Source organism: Esox lucius, chromosome 23 (assembly GCF_011004845.1).
Source record: "Esox lucius isolate fEsoLuc1 chromosome 23, fEsoLuc1.pri, whole genome shotgun sequence".
Classification (NCBI taxonomy): Eukaryota; Metazoa; Chordata; class Actinopteri; order Esociformes; family Esocidae; genus Esox; species Esox lucius.
In genome coordinates this window covers 7,305,506-7,321,254 of record NC_047591.1, presented here as the reverse complement: position 1 = coordinate 7,321,254, position 15,749 = coordinate 7,305,506, and the positions used below count along the sequence as shown (strand labels likewise).

General features: G+C 43.1%; 2 protein-coding genes across 2 annotated transcripts; one reads left to right on the top strand and one right to left on the bottom strand.

Annotated features, from left to right (window-relative positions):
- Window positions 1–130: 130 nt before the first annotated feature.
- On the bottom strand, window positions 131–5,991 carry dennd6b (DENN/MADD domain containing 6B). Its single transcript, XM_010886928.5, has 17 exons — window positions 5,720–5,991; window positions 5,478–5,516; window positions 5,353–5,395; window positions 4,561–4,670; window positions 4,380–4,460; window positions 3,585–3,690; window positions 3,347–3,489; window positions 3,174–3,229; window positions 2,847–2,969; window positions 2,642–2,737; window positions 2,396–2,556; window positions 2,152–2,306; window positions 1,963–2,016; window positions 1,777–1,886; window positions 1,568–1,670; window positions 1,327–1,401; window positions 131–1,222 (listed from the first exon to the last, which is right to left on the bottom strand). The coding sequence occupies exons 1-17, from the start codon at window positions 5,870–5,872 to the stop codon at window positions 1,100–1,102; spliced, it is 1,731 nt and encodes a 576-aa protein (XP_010885230.2). The 5' UTR covers window positions 5,873–5,991; the 3' UTR covers window positions 131–1,099.
- A 315-nt stretch (window positions 5,992–6,306) lies between these two features.
- lta4h (leukotriene A4 hydrolase) lies at window positions 6,307–15,329 on the top strand. Its single transcript, XM_013140120.4, has 18 exons — window positions 6,307–6,492; window positions 8,087–8,217; window positions 8,443–8,563; window positions 9,666–9,839; window positions 10,706–10,758; window positions 10,862–10,934; window positions 12,151–12,291; window positions 12,388–12,411; window positions 12,510–12,580; window positions 12,743–12,854; window positions 12,969–13,113; window positions 13,237–13,340; window positions 13,434–13,504; window positions 13,628–13,682; window positions 13,855–13,950; window positions 14,058–14,140; window positions 14,447–14,551; window positions 14,821–15,329. Exons 1-18 carry the CDS (start codon window positions 6,337–6,339, stop codon window positions 14,957–14,959), a joined length of 1,854 nt encoding a protein of 617 aa, XP_012995574.1. The 5' UTR covers window positions 6,307–6,336; the 3' UTR covers window positions 14,960–15,329.
- The last annotated feature ends 420 nt before the right edge of the window (window positions 15,330–15,749 follow it).

The window sequence follows — 15,749 nt, the reverse complement described above, 5'->3', positions numbered from 1 at the left end:
AGTAAATACATTCCACATACAGCGGCTCCGAGGAACTGTTAGTGGATTGACCAAAAGAGTGCATTGAGGGAGGCAGGAGTTCTATTCCTTTTACATTCACTTGTAACCTGCAATGTAATGAGCAGTTGTGGTTTTTAAAATTCTAGCTGATGGATTAATTTCTTAGCATTGTTAGCTTGGAGCTGGTGTAGCTTTAAGACTGGCACTGTTATTGTGTGATGAATCCCTGCACATATCCACAAAAAAACAACATGTATTAGTTCTATGCACTCATTAACCATAGTAATAGTAAAGAAAAAAGCTTCAGTCATGTCTACTGTGCCAACAGTACATCCACATACCACCCTTAACTGAAATCTGATGACCATTTTACCTGGATAGTAAGAGAAGTTGTGTCTGTGTGTTGATTTAGCTGTGCTTAATAGAAAACACAGACTGATAAAAGCCTAAGATACAGCCACATAAACACAAAACCCTTTTATTTAATGACTGACCTTTTAATTAATCAATATATATTTTTAAATAATAATAAAAAAAAGTTGAATGTGCAAATTATATACAAATCAGAATAGCCCAAAGAGACCAAAAGGCTGTACTCAAACATTTCACAGGTTTATGAATTAAGCCTTTAATTACTACCAAAATACTTAAAGGCATAATCTCGTACAACTTAACCCTAGCCCTCCATTACCCTTGACCTAATGTTATTGTAATTTAACATACATTTATTATATTACGCTTCTAGTTTCCTACTTTCTGAAAATGTATTATCTTGCTAATAGAGTCTAGTGGTCAGAGTGAAGGGGAAAAAAAAAAAAATTTCAGGTGTTTTCTTTTTTTTTTAATACTAAAAACGAAATGCTATTTAGTGTCAGTTTCTGTACCAATACCAAAGTGTGCCAGCGTTCTGGCTAGATCTTTGACACAGACATTAGAAGTAGCTCTGGCGGTTATCCGAGATGGACCAGCTCATGGTCAGCCTCTCACCGAATTGACCGCTCCGACGTACTTCAACCGACATATCGACTAAATAAATACAATCATCTGCTATGCCGGTGTGGATATCGTGGGCTAACGCAGGTCTGATTGAATCTAGGTGTCAGTGTCTGTGCAGTACAGTCTGCAAGTCCTCTGTAGAGAGAGGATGATAGTCCTGGATGTATCCCTCTAGTTTGTCCAGCACACCATCCTTCACTGGGAGCTGCTGCCTGACGGCCTTCATCTAGAGTGGGGAGCACGCACCATCGTCATCATCTAACAGAGCATGTAACTAGACGACATCAGTCGAGTTTAAACGAGTGTAAATGACAGATGGTTTTTACTCACCAGTTTCTCTCTGAGTTTTACCACCAGGTCCACAATCTCCACTTCTGACTTGTCTTTAATCCAGCCCAGCAGGTCCTGGGCACAGAGATAACAAACACCAAGATTACATTAATAACCTCATATCGGTACAAAAGAACTCCCAAGTAGAGCCATGCTGTTGCCTTAATTTTGCTCTTTAGCAGGAATTATTGATTCAATTTGTTTTGGGTGTTAGTGAATGAGGCCGTGGGGATCAACTCACAGCATCACAGATAACCTCTAGATGGAGACATTCTAGTTTCTGGGTCATCTCTTTTTGACGCAGGCGGTACCAGCCGTCAAAGTTGGGGGACCGGAAGAATCTCCTTCAAGGCGATATATTTAAGGTACAATACATTGTGGGTGATTTGTTGAGAAAGAACTAGAGGCGCGACAAGATACAGCAGAATGGCGTGTGAGGCTGACACTCACCTGTACAAGCCAATCCAATCTCCTTTGAGCACCGAGGTGAGCTGAGGTCCAGCATGTTCCAGAGTCCCCATGAACTCCTCCTGACTGAATGGACGGATCTGGGGGGGGGTCTGGAACACGAAACACACAGTGTCAAACACAGTGTTACCATGCAACGCGAACAGGTGGCTTATTGATATCACCCACCTTCCAAGGTGTCACAGACCTCTGCAGAGGCATCAGGCTGGCCAGGTAACGCTCCTGAGGGGAGACGGAGACGTGTGACACAAAACAGACAGGCCAAACGGAGTGGACTAGGGGGGCCAGTCCCCAGGCCAGACCAAGGAGAATGCATCAGAAGATTGAGGAAGTGAGCCGTCTTGGCTGAGCACTCACCAGTGGAATGATAAAACTCTGGGTGAGTTCTAACAGATGTCTCCTCAAGATGGCGCTCTGCACCTCCGACGGCCTCTTCCTCTGGATGCCCTTCAGGAGTCTTTTGATGAGGGACTTATCTTTTTGAAGGAATGTCTTGTGTGATGTGTAAATACCTGCGGGCATCCAGAACAAGAGCCTGTTTTCACTCTTGTAACTTGCACTCTCGCGAAACTCGTCGTCAGTAATAGTTTTTGTGTTGTACCTGGTTTAGTGTCCAGTGTTTTCAGCTTGGCCAGTTTCTTCACCTTCACTTGCTTAGGCAAATCTCCGGACATTTTGAGTTCTCCGAGGCGTATGATGTGGGGCCAGGACTGGAAGGTCTTTATGAAGAAAGGATTGGTGACACCCAAAATCACATTGGGACTGTGGAGGAGAGGGAAAGGGATAATAAGTTGAGTTCAGGGGAATGAGTAGAAACATATTATTTTGAGTAGTGAGTCCTACTTACGGTGCCTGTGTCCGAGTGGTATATTCCTTAAACTCAGGATCGTGTATGGTAAAGTAGGGCCTATAGTCACAGCAATAGCGCAGTGGTGCAATCGAGCTGTAGGACGCGTGACAGAGAGAATTGTTTTTCATTTGACAAAAATTGTAAAACTTGTTTCATACTGCATGTGAACTAAATGTCCTTACTTCATGCATTTTCTGCTTACCTCACTAAGGCCAGCACAGTTTCCGAGGAGACGGTAGGAGAGGGAGCCATGACGACCACGGGCTCTCCTAGCAGCATTAGCTCCCAGAGCATCTGGATGTGAATCAGGAAGCACTGGAAACATCTGGATGGGTCAGAGGGTAAAACGCAGACCATTTAGCGATTTCTTTGTTGATTTTGCTGTTGTTTAACCTGCTAATGTTGATGCTTTCAATAAACAGATACACTGTATCCTAATATTACCAAAATATACAGCTAGTAATAATCTATGTAACTGACACAAAGACAATATAAACAGCACTGTTTAAAGTGAAACCCCTTCACATACTTGAAGAGGTCAAGCTCATGAATGGACGGTAGCATCAATGGGGCTGGTAGAAGATTCTGGGAAGAAGATATTTTTAGTCAGGATGAATAGATCTTAACTCACATTTACATCATCTACAGGTGAATCATTGTCATAGACAAATGGCAACAAATAACAGAAAGAGCCATACCAACCTCCCTTTGGGCCTGTTTTACTGGGCTTCCACTGGGTTTGTCATTTTTGGAGGGGATCCTGACTTGCATGATCACGCCAATCACAGGCAGGTTGAGTGTCTGCCCGGGTACCGGAGACGGCCATTGGTCAATTTCATTGCACACTGGGAAGGGAAGGAGAGGGATAGGCAGTAGGATGACAAACAAACAGACTCCACTTTTGAACAAAACAGAATGGAAACAGGAGTTATGTTCCAACCTGCTTCGAGGCAAGGTTCCAACTTCTCAAAATACTCTGGAGCTATGATCTGCAGCAAGGACTGGAAGAGGTGCACATACGGTAATCTGGAGACCAGCACAAGAGACTGAAGACGGAAGAGGGAGTGAAGAAAAAATGAAGGGAATCTTTTTTTAATTCATAATGGTGTTAAGGAGACGCTACTCCTCTTAACTAGTGGGACATTTTCCTGCAGGGACCTCACAACACCTCTCCTGAACGTACACCTAGGTTCTGTCCCACAGACCGACTGACACACAGACAGTGTGGGCCTCTGACTGACAGACAGACAGTGTGGGCCTCTGACTGACAGACAGACAGATAGACAGCGTGGGCCTCCGACTGACAGACAGCGTGGGCCTCCGACTGACAGACAGACAGACAGACAGCATGGGCCTCCGACTGACAGACAGACAGAGAGACAGCGTGGGCCTCCGACTGACAGACAGACAGACAGCGTGGGCCTCCGACTGACAGACAGACAGCGTGGGCCTCCGACTGACAGACAGACAGCGTGGGCCTCCGACTGACAGACAGACAGCGTGGGCCTCCGACTGACTGACAGACAGACAGCGTGGGCCTCCGACTGACTGACAGACAGACAGCGTGGGCCTCCGACTGACTGACAGACAGACAGCGTGGGCCTCCGACTGACTGACAGACAGACAGCGTGGGCCTCCTACTGACTGACAGACAGACAGACAGACAGAGTGGGCCTCCGACTGAGTACTGCATAACTATAAGTTAAGTAGTGTTGATAGGGACATTATGGCTCACCTTTTGAAAATAGCCTCTTTTCACAGCTGCGTCCTTGACTTGTCTGAAGTAGACATAGCCATAGAAATGGGCAAGTTCCCGCTGAGAGACAAGGAAACAAAGAATGACCAAAAGCGATCAAAATGTCCCTGGAACAGTAGTTAAGTTAAAACACAGCGTGGCCCACAGACAGGGGCCTTACCTGTAGTGTGACAGGTGCGTCTCGGCTGTAGGCATCCTCTCCAAACCAAGAGCTTCTGCGCCCCACGGACTGACGTAGCCTGAAGCTGAACTGGGTGTCCCCAAGGCATCCTGGGAAACACATGAAACTGGTTAAGTGATTCTGATGTTGATACCCAACCCAATTTGACCCCAGTCTTGAACCCATGCCCTATACATGATTTCACAGGTATAGGCACATGGTAGGTAGTAGTTCCAAATTGACTTTGGCAGGCTAAATGTATAAGGTGTAGAGTAAGTTCCATTACACTACCGGTCCGTGGGACCGATCATCTCCAGTTATCCATTTGGACTGGCTCTGATAAGTGCCAAAATGACAAGCGCTGTTAGATTGGTTCCTAGGTGTTTTAAGTCTCTCTGTTCCATGTTGTTGGTTTTTCTTTAAAAAATCTGTCACTATTTATGACAGCGATTTATGACCCCAATTCCCGAAAGATAAGGCTAATAACTAGCATTCTGTTTCTTTTGATGCTCAAGCTGTGCATGACTTGTTAAAAGGTCTGTAATGTGTCAGTAGCTCCCGCATTTAAGATTCAGGGATTGGACATAATAACAGAACCACTGATCAATATATTCATATCAAGGGTCTAATAAGGTGTAGGTGCACTCTTTCATGGAACAGCTCCAATCTTTCATGGAATGCTGTCACATAAGTCCTGAACATAGGGTCAAGGGGTCGATTTGGGAACGGGCTTCTATAATGCACTCTGTGATCAGATGATTTCCGATTGTGCAATCTAAATGATTCACTTACCTGAGTATGAGTCTGGAAAGGAAAGGTAGCAAATGCTAGTTTTCTGCAGGGTAAAGGAAATGTACATAAATATCTATATGAAGTAGTGCACATGTCATCACAACGGTCATCAATTAAATTACTACCTCTTTCTCAGTGAGTTTCACATCATGGGGGTACACAAGCTGGACAGGAGGAGAAAGTAAAATGATGTCACTTTTCTACACATGCGCTGGATGGCCAGATTATGAAACACAATAGCATGTGTATCATGTTCAGTTCATTTTGCAACCCTACATTATCACCATTAAAATATACACTCAATGTCAGATGTCAAAAACAAACTGCTATCGTTGATACTCTAAATAGCTAACTCTTACAACAGTACCTCTATAGCTTGGCCGAGTTCGAGGTCAAACGTAACCACGCAGACACACTCCAGCCATGACGAGAACCGGTCCCATGGCAAACGCGATTCCGTATTTTCCGCCGCATTCTTTGACTCAACAAGACGACATTCGGAGCTGTCATACAGGTCCATCACGACTCAGAGGTACATATCCTCATTTTCCCAAATGGCTGCTGTGCTGCCCTGTAAAAAGTGGCTATTTACTTCATGACATGAAGCAAGACGCTGGCGCACTCTGGCGGTAGGTGCTAGAATTGTAGAAATGAGAGCTAAATCTGCCTGTTCCGTATTTCATAGTTGTTTTGATAAATGCTGCAAAGACAATGATTGATTTAACTATTAAACACCTATAATTTATACTACTAAAATGTTATAATAGTTTAAAAAAAATAGATTTAAAGAAAGGAAACGAGATGTAATAGTTAATTCTGGTAAATGTAGTTTAAGAAAGACTCGACAAAGACTCGACAAAGCTGTAGCACCTGAGTGAACTACAACCCCCCGAATTCCTGCAGGACGCTGTCACGTGGACCTGCGATCAGCCGGCTTGTAGTTTATATGCGAGTCCTTTGCTCTCTCTTGCTCCTGGACCGACCATGGCTTCAACTACTGACCCTTGCTCATTTTCATCCTTCTCTAAATGCGTTACCAAGCACCTGAATCTCAATTATCATGTGGATTTTGACAGCCATGTCCTTAAATCTAAGGTCGCGCTCACTGTGGAGGTTCTCGAGGACAATTTCACGACTTTGGTACAGTATTCACCTCATCTCTCAACATGGTTAGCCAGACAACATGCTAAACTACTGTAACCAAGTTCATTTATTTATGCTAGCAAATGCTTCAATGTTTCTTATACAGTATCTCTTTTTTTTACTTGGAACTCAGTCCACTTGTGATCAGCACTGATTCGATTTCAACCAGTAGATTTTTAAAAGCGTAAGATTAGACACATAAAATCCGCGATCAGATGCAATGTATCAGAACCAACTGTAATTTTTATATACATAATTGCAAATCTGTTTTTTTGTTGGATCACTGTCAGGATTGATATATGTCAGTGAGTGGATGACATTTAAGATTGATAAATGCCAAGCCACACGTGCTTTCCTGAAACTAGTAAGTCGGCTAGCTCATCTAGACCAGGACTTTGACAGATTGAGCTGGCATACCAGTCCTGTGGACATTGACAGATTGAGCTGGCATATTAGTTTTGTTGCTTGGTCAGTGATGTTAAGTGTCAAAAGCATATTCATAATTATTTTTATTTATCCAACACAACTCTACATCTCCCTATTTACTTACTAACAGACTAAAACGTTTTTATTAATGTATGCATTGGATCCACAAGGCAAACCATAACAGCAATATTGTTACTTGCAGTCTCCTTGTTGACGATGCCAGAGAAAGAAAATACAATAGAGATTATACAGTTATAATAATAAGTATTTGCTTGTAATAGAAGTGTTCATTAAGTACATTAATTGAAGTGTAATGCACTTTTCACCTTAACATGTAATTTGGACTAACAGGCAGTGTCAAAATGGATAAATGCTCCAAAAAATAACTCAATTGTTTAATTAAATGCTACCCAAGCCCTCAGAGCATAACAGAGTGGATTTTTGCATTGATATGTATTGAACTATGAATGTACTTGAAATACATTTGGCTAAATATTGTGTGTATAACATGAGTTATGGAGCCATTTCTGACCGTAGTGCATTTGGTTAATCATTTGAAAAAAAAAATATCAGAAAAGAGATTTAGAAGGACTTCCAGATGCCACAGACATCTTGTTAAGTGATGATTAAGTTAAAATGGTGATAATCTTTTTTAGGTCTATAGTGCACTATGATACAACATATTTTGTCACATTATAAAACACTTAATAAACATTAGAAAATGTTGTATGGAACATGATTAAAGGCTGTAGTTCAAGGTCCTTTCCTTAAAAGGCCAGGCAATTACTCTGTGTGTAAAAGTAATTTGGATGAACAGTTCTGTCATTCACTGTAACAATGTAATTTGTTACTCTGAAGAACAGTTGGAGCAATTACCTAATGTATTGTTTCATTATATGGCATGATGGAGGTGATAGTTATTTTTTATTAATAACATTTCCTTAGTTTATTATATTAAGGGTTATTTTGACCATGTTGTTAAAACAGTAACGGTGATGCTGAGACACTTAATTTTAAGGGATTTTAAAGTTTAAGAAAACAAAACTACACTTAGTTTATATTTTTTAAGTAACAATTCCACTGCTAGTAATCCAATCATAACCCATACTACATTGTCTCTCTGCCTCTTTCTTTCTCGCTCTTTCTGTCTCCTTCCCATCACCAGACCCTTGATACAAAGGACCTGAAGGTGGCGGAAGTAACAGCCAATGGACAGGCAGCAAAGTTCACCCTAGGTCCCAAGCACAGCTTCAAGGGGACCCCTCTGGAGATCACACTGCCCTTTGAGCTCTCTAGGTAATGAGACCCCTTGGTCTCTCCCACACACCTTGGGGCCAGTTCAGAAGAATTTAACGTAACACAACTTTCAATTTGAAATTGATCTACTGTGTAGAACAGACACAACCATCTTGTCGCATCATTCCCTTTCTGTCTAATGTTTAAATGTCTGCAAATCACGGAGTGCACTTGAGGTAACTGGATCCAGGATGACAGGTTATATTCGGTGTGTATGTTTGTCAGGGGTCAGCATGTGATTGTGGAGGTGACCTATGAGACGGCTCCTAATGCTTCTGCGCTGCAATGGCTCACTCCAGAACAGACAGCAGGGAAGAAACATCCCTACCTCTTCAGCCAGTGCCAGGTATCATCGTACACATCTCTTTTCCTGTGTGATCCGACACATCACGCCAAACTTACTCAACTGTTGCTAACAGTAAAGATAGCTGCAACACTGCGGCATTTCACAATGTCCCCTTTTGTTACAAACAGCCTGTGGCGTTGTAGTCACGTACAGAAACCTCTTCTGTTTTCTTAATTTCTTTGCAGGAATTTATTTTGCAGGGGTGGTTGGGGACTGAATTATGTTTTTAATAAATTAATAACTTGTAGCTTCAACATAGTGTTAGAATTTACTTACCCTTATAGCCTATATTCTACTCTGTTAGTAAGCCACTTAGCTAATTTGTGTGTGTGCCCTAGCCTTATACTAAGCTGATATTGATATTAAAAACTGTTTGATTGTATCTTAATACATATACAGTAACCTGAATGCCAAGACCTGGACTTAACTATAAAAGTTTGTGAATCCCCAACGCATTTCAGTGAAATGTATCTGCTAATCACTGACTACTGTTAACGATCCCTCCCACATATTTCCCAGAGTTTGAAAAGCTCTCTTAAGGGAAGATCTACAAGATGTAATTGGTCCAAAGTTCCATTGGGCACATTGAATGCCTAATCAAAATTGACCTTTGTTTCTTGTGATAACAGAACATATTTTGATTTATTACGTACTCGTGTTGATAATGTTTTTCTAGGGCCATGTTGTTTTATTGGACAATTATATTTTGCTGATCCACTTAGATGACCCGGTGCCCCTTGTGAATTATATTTTAACCAGTAAATGTTGATCCTGTTTTGAAACCAAGGATGTAACACATCAACATGTATAATTTGTATAGCTCTGTTAACGATCTTAACAAGGTTTGCTCTTTTTAGGTGTGTCTTTATTTTTGATAATGTGGTTGTGATATTCTGTAAATAACCCTGTCTTTTTAGGTGTGTATATATTTTTGATAATGTGGTTGTGATATTCTGTAAATAACACAGTCTTTTTAGGTATGTATTCAGTTTTGATAATGTGGTTGTGATAGTCTGTAAATAACCCCGTCTTTTTAGGTGTGTATTTAGTTTTGATAATGTGGTTGTGATAGTCTGTAAATAACCCCGTCTCACCCCGAAAGGCCAACCACTGCAGGAGCCTGATACCCTGCCAGGACACCCCATCTGTCAAGCACACCTACTATGCCCAGGTGTCTGTCCCCAAGGAACTGGTGGCAGTGATGAGTGCTGTACGAGACGGACAGAAACCCGACCCCCAGGACAACGGCAGGGTCATCTACCACTTCAGACAGCCAGTCAGTACCTCTGTTCCCTGTCAGTCTTTTATCCCATCTCCCCAAAAACCCATCTGTCACCATCCGTAGGTGAATTTCACTTTAAATTGGCCTGTTGAGTACCAATATTTTTTTTTTTATGGGAATAATATTGGATGCCAACCAGGAAACAAACATGATGTAAAAACTATATAAATACATATAAACAAACACTGTATACTAGGGAAATAAACTGAAGCTTGAAATTACAATGTACAGCAGGTACAGTTTGATTTTTGATGATTCAGCTTGAGCATTAGTCATTTAGCCTAACAGTTCAAAGTAAACTTTTCTGCTGATCAGGCAATAATAATTAGCTGATAGCTAATGTTTATGAACAGCTATTTTAACGATAAGAACTAGTCCAAGCAACACTGCTGGCCTTCACTCTCTTATGAATAAAATGCATTGTGAGGTCGAGTTTGATCAGAAACACTGTTCAACTTGCATGCAGATGTTCCAACTTCTATGCGGAAGTTGGTGGTTTTGTTACAAAACCAGGGAGTGTGCAAAAAAAAACCAGGGAGTATGCAACAAAACCAGGGAGTGTGCAACTAAAACAGTGGGATTGCTGACAGAATGTAAACTTTATTCTTCAAATGTTTAACATAGATTTGTACAATAATCCCTTGTATCCCTCATACCTTGATACAGTTGTTAGTTATCTATCTGGAATTGTATCAGGTTTGACTCATGTTAGCATTGCTGTAACATGAGTCAAAACAAGACACGGTATCAATGACCAGCTACAGCTATCTGAAGCACTCCACCTACTGTTTGCCTCATAGCAACTGTAATTTTAGGCTACAGCTATCTGACCATTCTTTCTGACCTTTAACCCTTCACAGGTACCCATGCCCTCATACCTCATTGCCATCGTAGTGGGAGCTCTGGAGAGCAGGTACTGCCACACATACACACAACTTTTGCCCTGTTTCTACTCTCTTTACTCAAAAAAGCACCTCTGAAATATTCTTAGTAAATGCTTGCTTGTTTTTCCATAGAGCGATTGGGCCCAGATCTCATGTTTGGTCAGAGAAAGAGTTTGTGGACAAGGCCGCATTCGAGTTCTCAGAGGTGAGTTGTGTGTAGATCGCACAAGAGCACTCTTAATGATGGCCTGAATGGAGGCAGTGGAAGGATGTCAAACCATTTGTGACACATCTGATACCATTCTGTACATTCCTGTCTATCCATTACTATGAGACACTTCTCCCCAATTAACCTACATACCGTGAAAAAAGTCTACACACCCCTGTTAAAATGCCAGGTTTTTGTGATGTAAAAGAATGAGACAAAGATAAATCCTGTCAGAATTTTTCCACTTATAATGTGACCTATAATGTGAACAATTCAATTGAAAAACAAACAATTCAATTTTTGCAAACTTCAAGCCCGGCTGAAGTTTGCAAAAACAAACATCAAGTCCCCCAAAAGCATGTGGGAAAATGTTTCATGGTCTGATGAAACCAAGGTTGAACCATTTGGCCATAATTCCAAAAGGTGTGTTTGGCGCAAAAACAACACTGCACATCACCCAAAGAACACCATATCCACAGTGAAGCATGGTGGTGGCGGCATCATGCTTTGGGGCTGTTTTTCTTCAGCTGGAACTGGGGCCTTAGTCAGGGTGGAGGGAATTATGAACAGTTCCAAATACCAGTCAATTTTGGCACAAAACCTTCAGGCGTCCGTTAGAAAGCTGAAGCTGAAGAAGGGGTTCACCTTTCAGCTCAACAACAACCCAAAGCACACATCCAACTCCACAAAAGCATGGCTTCACCAGAAGAAGATTTACGTTTTGGAATTGCCCAGCCAGAGCCCAGACCTGAATCCAATTGAACATCTGTGGGGTGATCTGAAGAGGGGTGTGCACAGGAGATGTCCTCGCAATCTGACAGATTTGGAGCAGTTTTGCAAAGAAGAGTGGGCAAATATTGCCACGTCAAGATGTGCCATGCTAATAGACTCCTACCCAAAAAGACTGAGTGCTGTAATAAAATCTAAAGGTGCTTCAACAAAGTATTAGTTTAAGGGTGTGCACACTTAAGCAACCAGGTTATTGTGAGTTTTGTATTTTTAATTTCCCCCCCTTAAAGATTCCAGTTTGTTTTTCAATTGAATTGTTCACATTATAGGTCACATTCAAGGTGGAAAAAGTTCTGACGTGATTTATCTTTGTCTCATTATTTTCCATCACAAGATCTTGGCATTTTAACAGGGGTGTGTAGACTTTTTATATCCACTGTTAGTAGAGGTTTATACTAAAATAGAAGGTGTGTGTGTCTCTCAGACCGAGGTCATGCTGACGACAGCTGAGGACCTAGCGGGCCCCTACGTTTGGGGCCAGTACGACATCCTGGTCTTGCCCCCTTCCTTCCCATATGGAGGCATGGAGAACCCCTGCCTCACCTTTGCCACCCCCACACTGCTGGTGAGACGTCACCACACACACACACACACAGCCAAATCCAGGCCATAATCTCTGTATATTTTGGTAAACGTCTGTTTCTTTCGGTTTGTCCTCCAGGCCGGAGACAGGTCATTGTCCAATGTAAGTAAGCACCATTCATATTGGATCGTCTCAAGTGTGTGTTTCTGTTCGAGTGCGTGTCCGGGCGTGCTCACGGTTGGGCTCTGGTGTTTCTCCAGGTTATAGCCCATGAGATCTCTCACAGCTGGACCGGCAACCTGGTAACCAACAAGACCTGGGAGCACTTCTGGTACGACACCGATACATCATCCCCTCGACGTGAAGTCTTGCGCGCACGCGTCACTTCATCGAATAACCAACCAATCAGACAAATGGGCAGGAGAGATTGATGGGGGGGTGGGACAGCGGGAGGTGAGTTAACGGGTGAATAATGTGGTTTTCCCCGGTCCAGGCTCAACGAGGGTCACACGGTGTACCTGGAGAGAATGATCGGCAGGTCTATGGAGAGTGAAAAGTTCAGACAGTTCAAAGCCTTGGGTGGCTGGAAGGAACTGCAGGAATCGGTGAGGAAACACGCGCCCAGGCACAAGGCCTCTCTGTAATCCATGGATATGCACAGGGGGGGTGTGTGTGACTGCATGTTTATCCTTATTTTGTGTTTCAACTCCGGCCCCCAGGTGAATACGTTTGGGGCCAACAACCCTCTGACTAACCTGGTTCCCGACCTCACCGACGTGGACCCAGACGACTCCTTCTCCTCTGTCCCCTACGAGAAGGGCTTCGCTCTGCTCTACCACCTGGAGGAGCTCATGGGAGGACCTGGTAAGAGAGACAGACCCAGAGGGGTGTTATTATGAAGTCACGTGCCTCGTCACGCTACCATGAAGTCTGAACGCTTGGAGGTATTTGGACACCCCCCGTGTGTGAACACGTTGTCTTTTCCAGAGATCTTCATGGGGTTCGTCAAGTCATACATCCAGAGGTATGCTTACAGCAGTGTCACCACAGAGGAGTGGAAGGCCTACCTCTTCACCTACTTCAAGGAGAAGGTGCGTAACCGCGACACGCTTACACAACCCAGTGGCTATGAAATCCCCAAGCAGTGGTTCTGGACCGCCTCTCGCTCTCCCTCCCCATTCTAGGTAGACATCCTGAATAATGTGGACTGGACTGCCTGGATGTACACCCCAGGCATGCCCCCTGTAAAACCACAGTGAGTGTCTCTCCGTACCGTGTAACTCGAGACACTGACGTCCGAGCTATACTTCTGTCTAGGTCCGTTTGTTGACCTGCCTCACTCTGAGGTGTGTTAATCGATTCCCCCTCCCACCCCCAGGTACGACACCACCTTGGCAGATGCCTGCATCGCACTGTGCAAGAGGTGGCTGAAGGTGAGGAAACAGACCTGGGAGTTTCTTTTTGGTTTAGTTGATTGTTATTTCAGTCATTTTCTATGATTACTGCTATGTGTTGATGGTATGTTCAGATTGAACATATCTTTTGTAAGGGCAAAAGGGACACATCACTTTTTTTAAGTAGTACTGTATGTTTATTTGTCTTTAGGCCACAGAAGGGGATCTGGGATGTTTCAGTGAGGCGGATGTGAAGACTCTCTCCACTCACCAGCTCATAGAGTTCCTATCCCTGCTCTTGCAAGAGGTAGGCTCACCACGCTGTCATTCCTCTAGTCACCTTGGCAACCTTCCACAGGTCATGTAATAGCTTATTGAATCCCGAGCTGACCAGTGACTTTCCCTCCCCCCCAGGAGCCCCTCCCCCTCAGCCACGTGAAGAGGATGCAGGAAGTGTACAATCTTAATTCGTTACAAAACTCTGAGATCCGTTTCAGGTGAGTCCTCGGTCTGTACTGTCTTAGTGTGTTTTGTGTGTTACTGGGCACATTTGTTATTGCATTCTTCTTTAAAGATGGGACTGATCAGTATCACCCCATGAATAACTAGGCAGTATTATCAGCGTAACAGACCGCGTATCAGGCTGGACTGCTGCTCTCGAACAAGGCCCTGGACTCTTCTGGGGGTCTGTCTTTTCTGACTGGCTGTCTTTTCTTTCGGGGGGGGGGGGGCTGTCTTCTCTGACTATCTGTCTTTTCTTTCGGCGGGGGCTGTCTTCTCTGACTGGCTGTCTTTTCTTCTAGGTGGCTGCGGCTTTGTGTCCGGTCCAAGTGGGAGGATGCTGTGGTCATGGCGCTGAAAATGGCAACAGAACAGGGGAGGATGAAGTTTACACGGCCACTTTTCAGGTAAACAGGTTATTTGAATCCATGGATCAAATCCCGTTTAATCAGTACCTTGTTAAAAAAATGGTTTAGGTGTACGTTTTACCAAATTGGTGGGGACCAAACTCTATTTAGTCCCCACAAGGAAAAACGGCTAATTCTGGCTTATAGTTTAAGGGTAGGTTTTTGGGTTGAGGTTTGGGGAAAGTATGGATTTGGAATGGGAATATGCTTTTTGTGTCCCCCTCAAGGATAGAGATGCCTAAAATGTTTGTTTTTCTTTCTCCCTTTAGAGAGGTGTATAACTTTGAAAAGTATCGTGAGAAAGCAGTGTGTGTGTTCAAAGCCCGCCGTGCAGCCATGCACCCCGTCACGGCTAGTCTGGTGGCCAAGGATCTGAAGGTAGACGACAGCCAAAGCACCGGATTGTAAAGGGACCCCAGCAGCCCCTCCCCCAACAGCACTCTTCGGCGGGCATTATCACTGGGACACATCACACCACATATCCCAAAATGGAGGAAACTACCGGGAAGCTCCAGTCAAAACCCACTTGTTGTAACTGTCCCTAGTTTGCTCTACAGTTACTCCGAATTGGCTTGTTTCCATTTGGTTGTTTTAACTCAGGGTTTGTGCTACATCAAGGTGTTTGTTTTAGCGCAGAGAAAAGAACAAACTTTTTCGATATATATTTTTTTTTTAAAGGAACTCCATTTCAAACAAATCTCATCCATAATGAGATAAAATCTCATCCATAATGTCAAACCAGAATCTGTGCATTTTAATAAAAACAATCTAATCCTTATCTTCAGGTTAATTTCATTAAACAGATGAGTTGTGATTTGTTGTGTTTCTTCGTGATTAGTGGACAGTTTTTAGTCTGGGTTATTCAGCAACTTAGCAGAAATTGTGTGAAAAGAAGAATCTCACTAGCCATCTATTTTAAATGGGAAGAGGTATTGATAAATTCAAACCAGGAATTAATTCAGACCACTCCATTACTATACTAGGCCAATGCCACTGCCATCCAGCATAATTATGTAACATGAAGTGTCATTGATTTGCATTCCAACAACCTGTTTCAAGCCCTGCCCCAGTGCCAGCGCCTGGGTTCAAAGCCAACAATCTTGTGCTATGGGGGTGAGAACCAACAAAGCGCCAACAAACAAAAACTTAAAAGTAAATAAAATGATCTTTGAACTTGCAACCATTGCACTACAGAAGT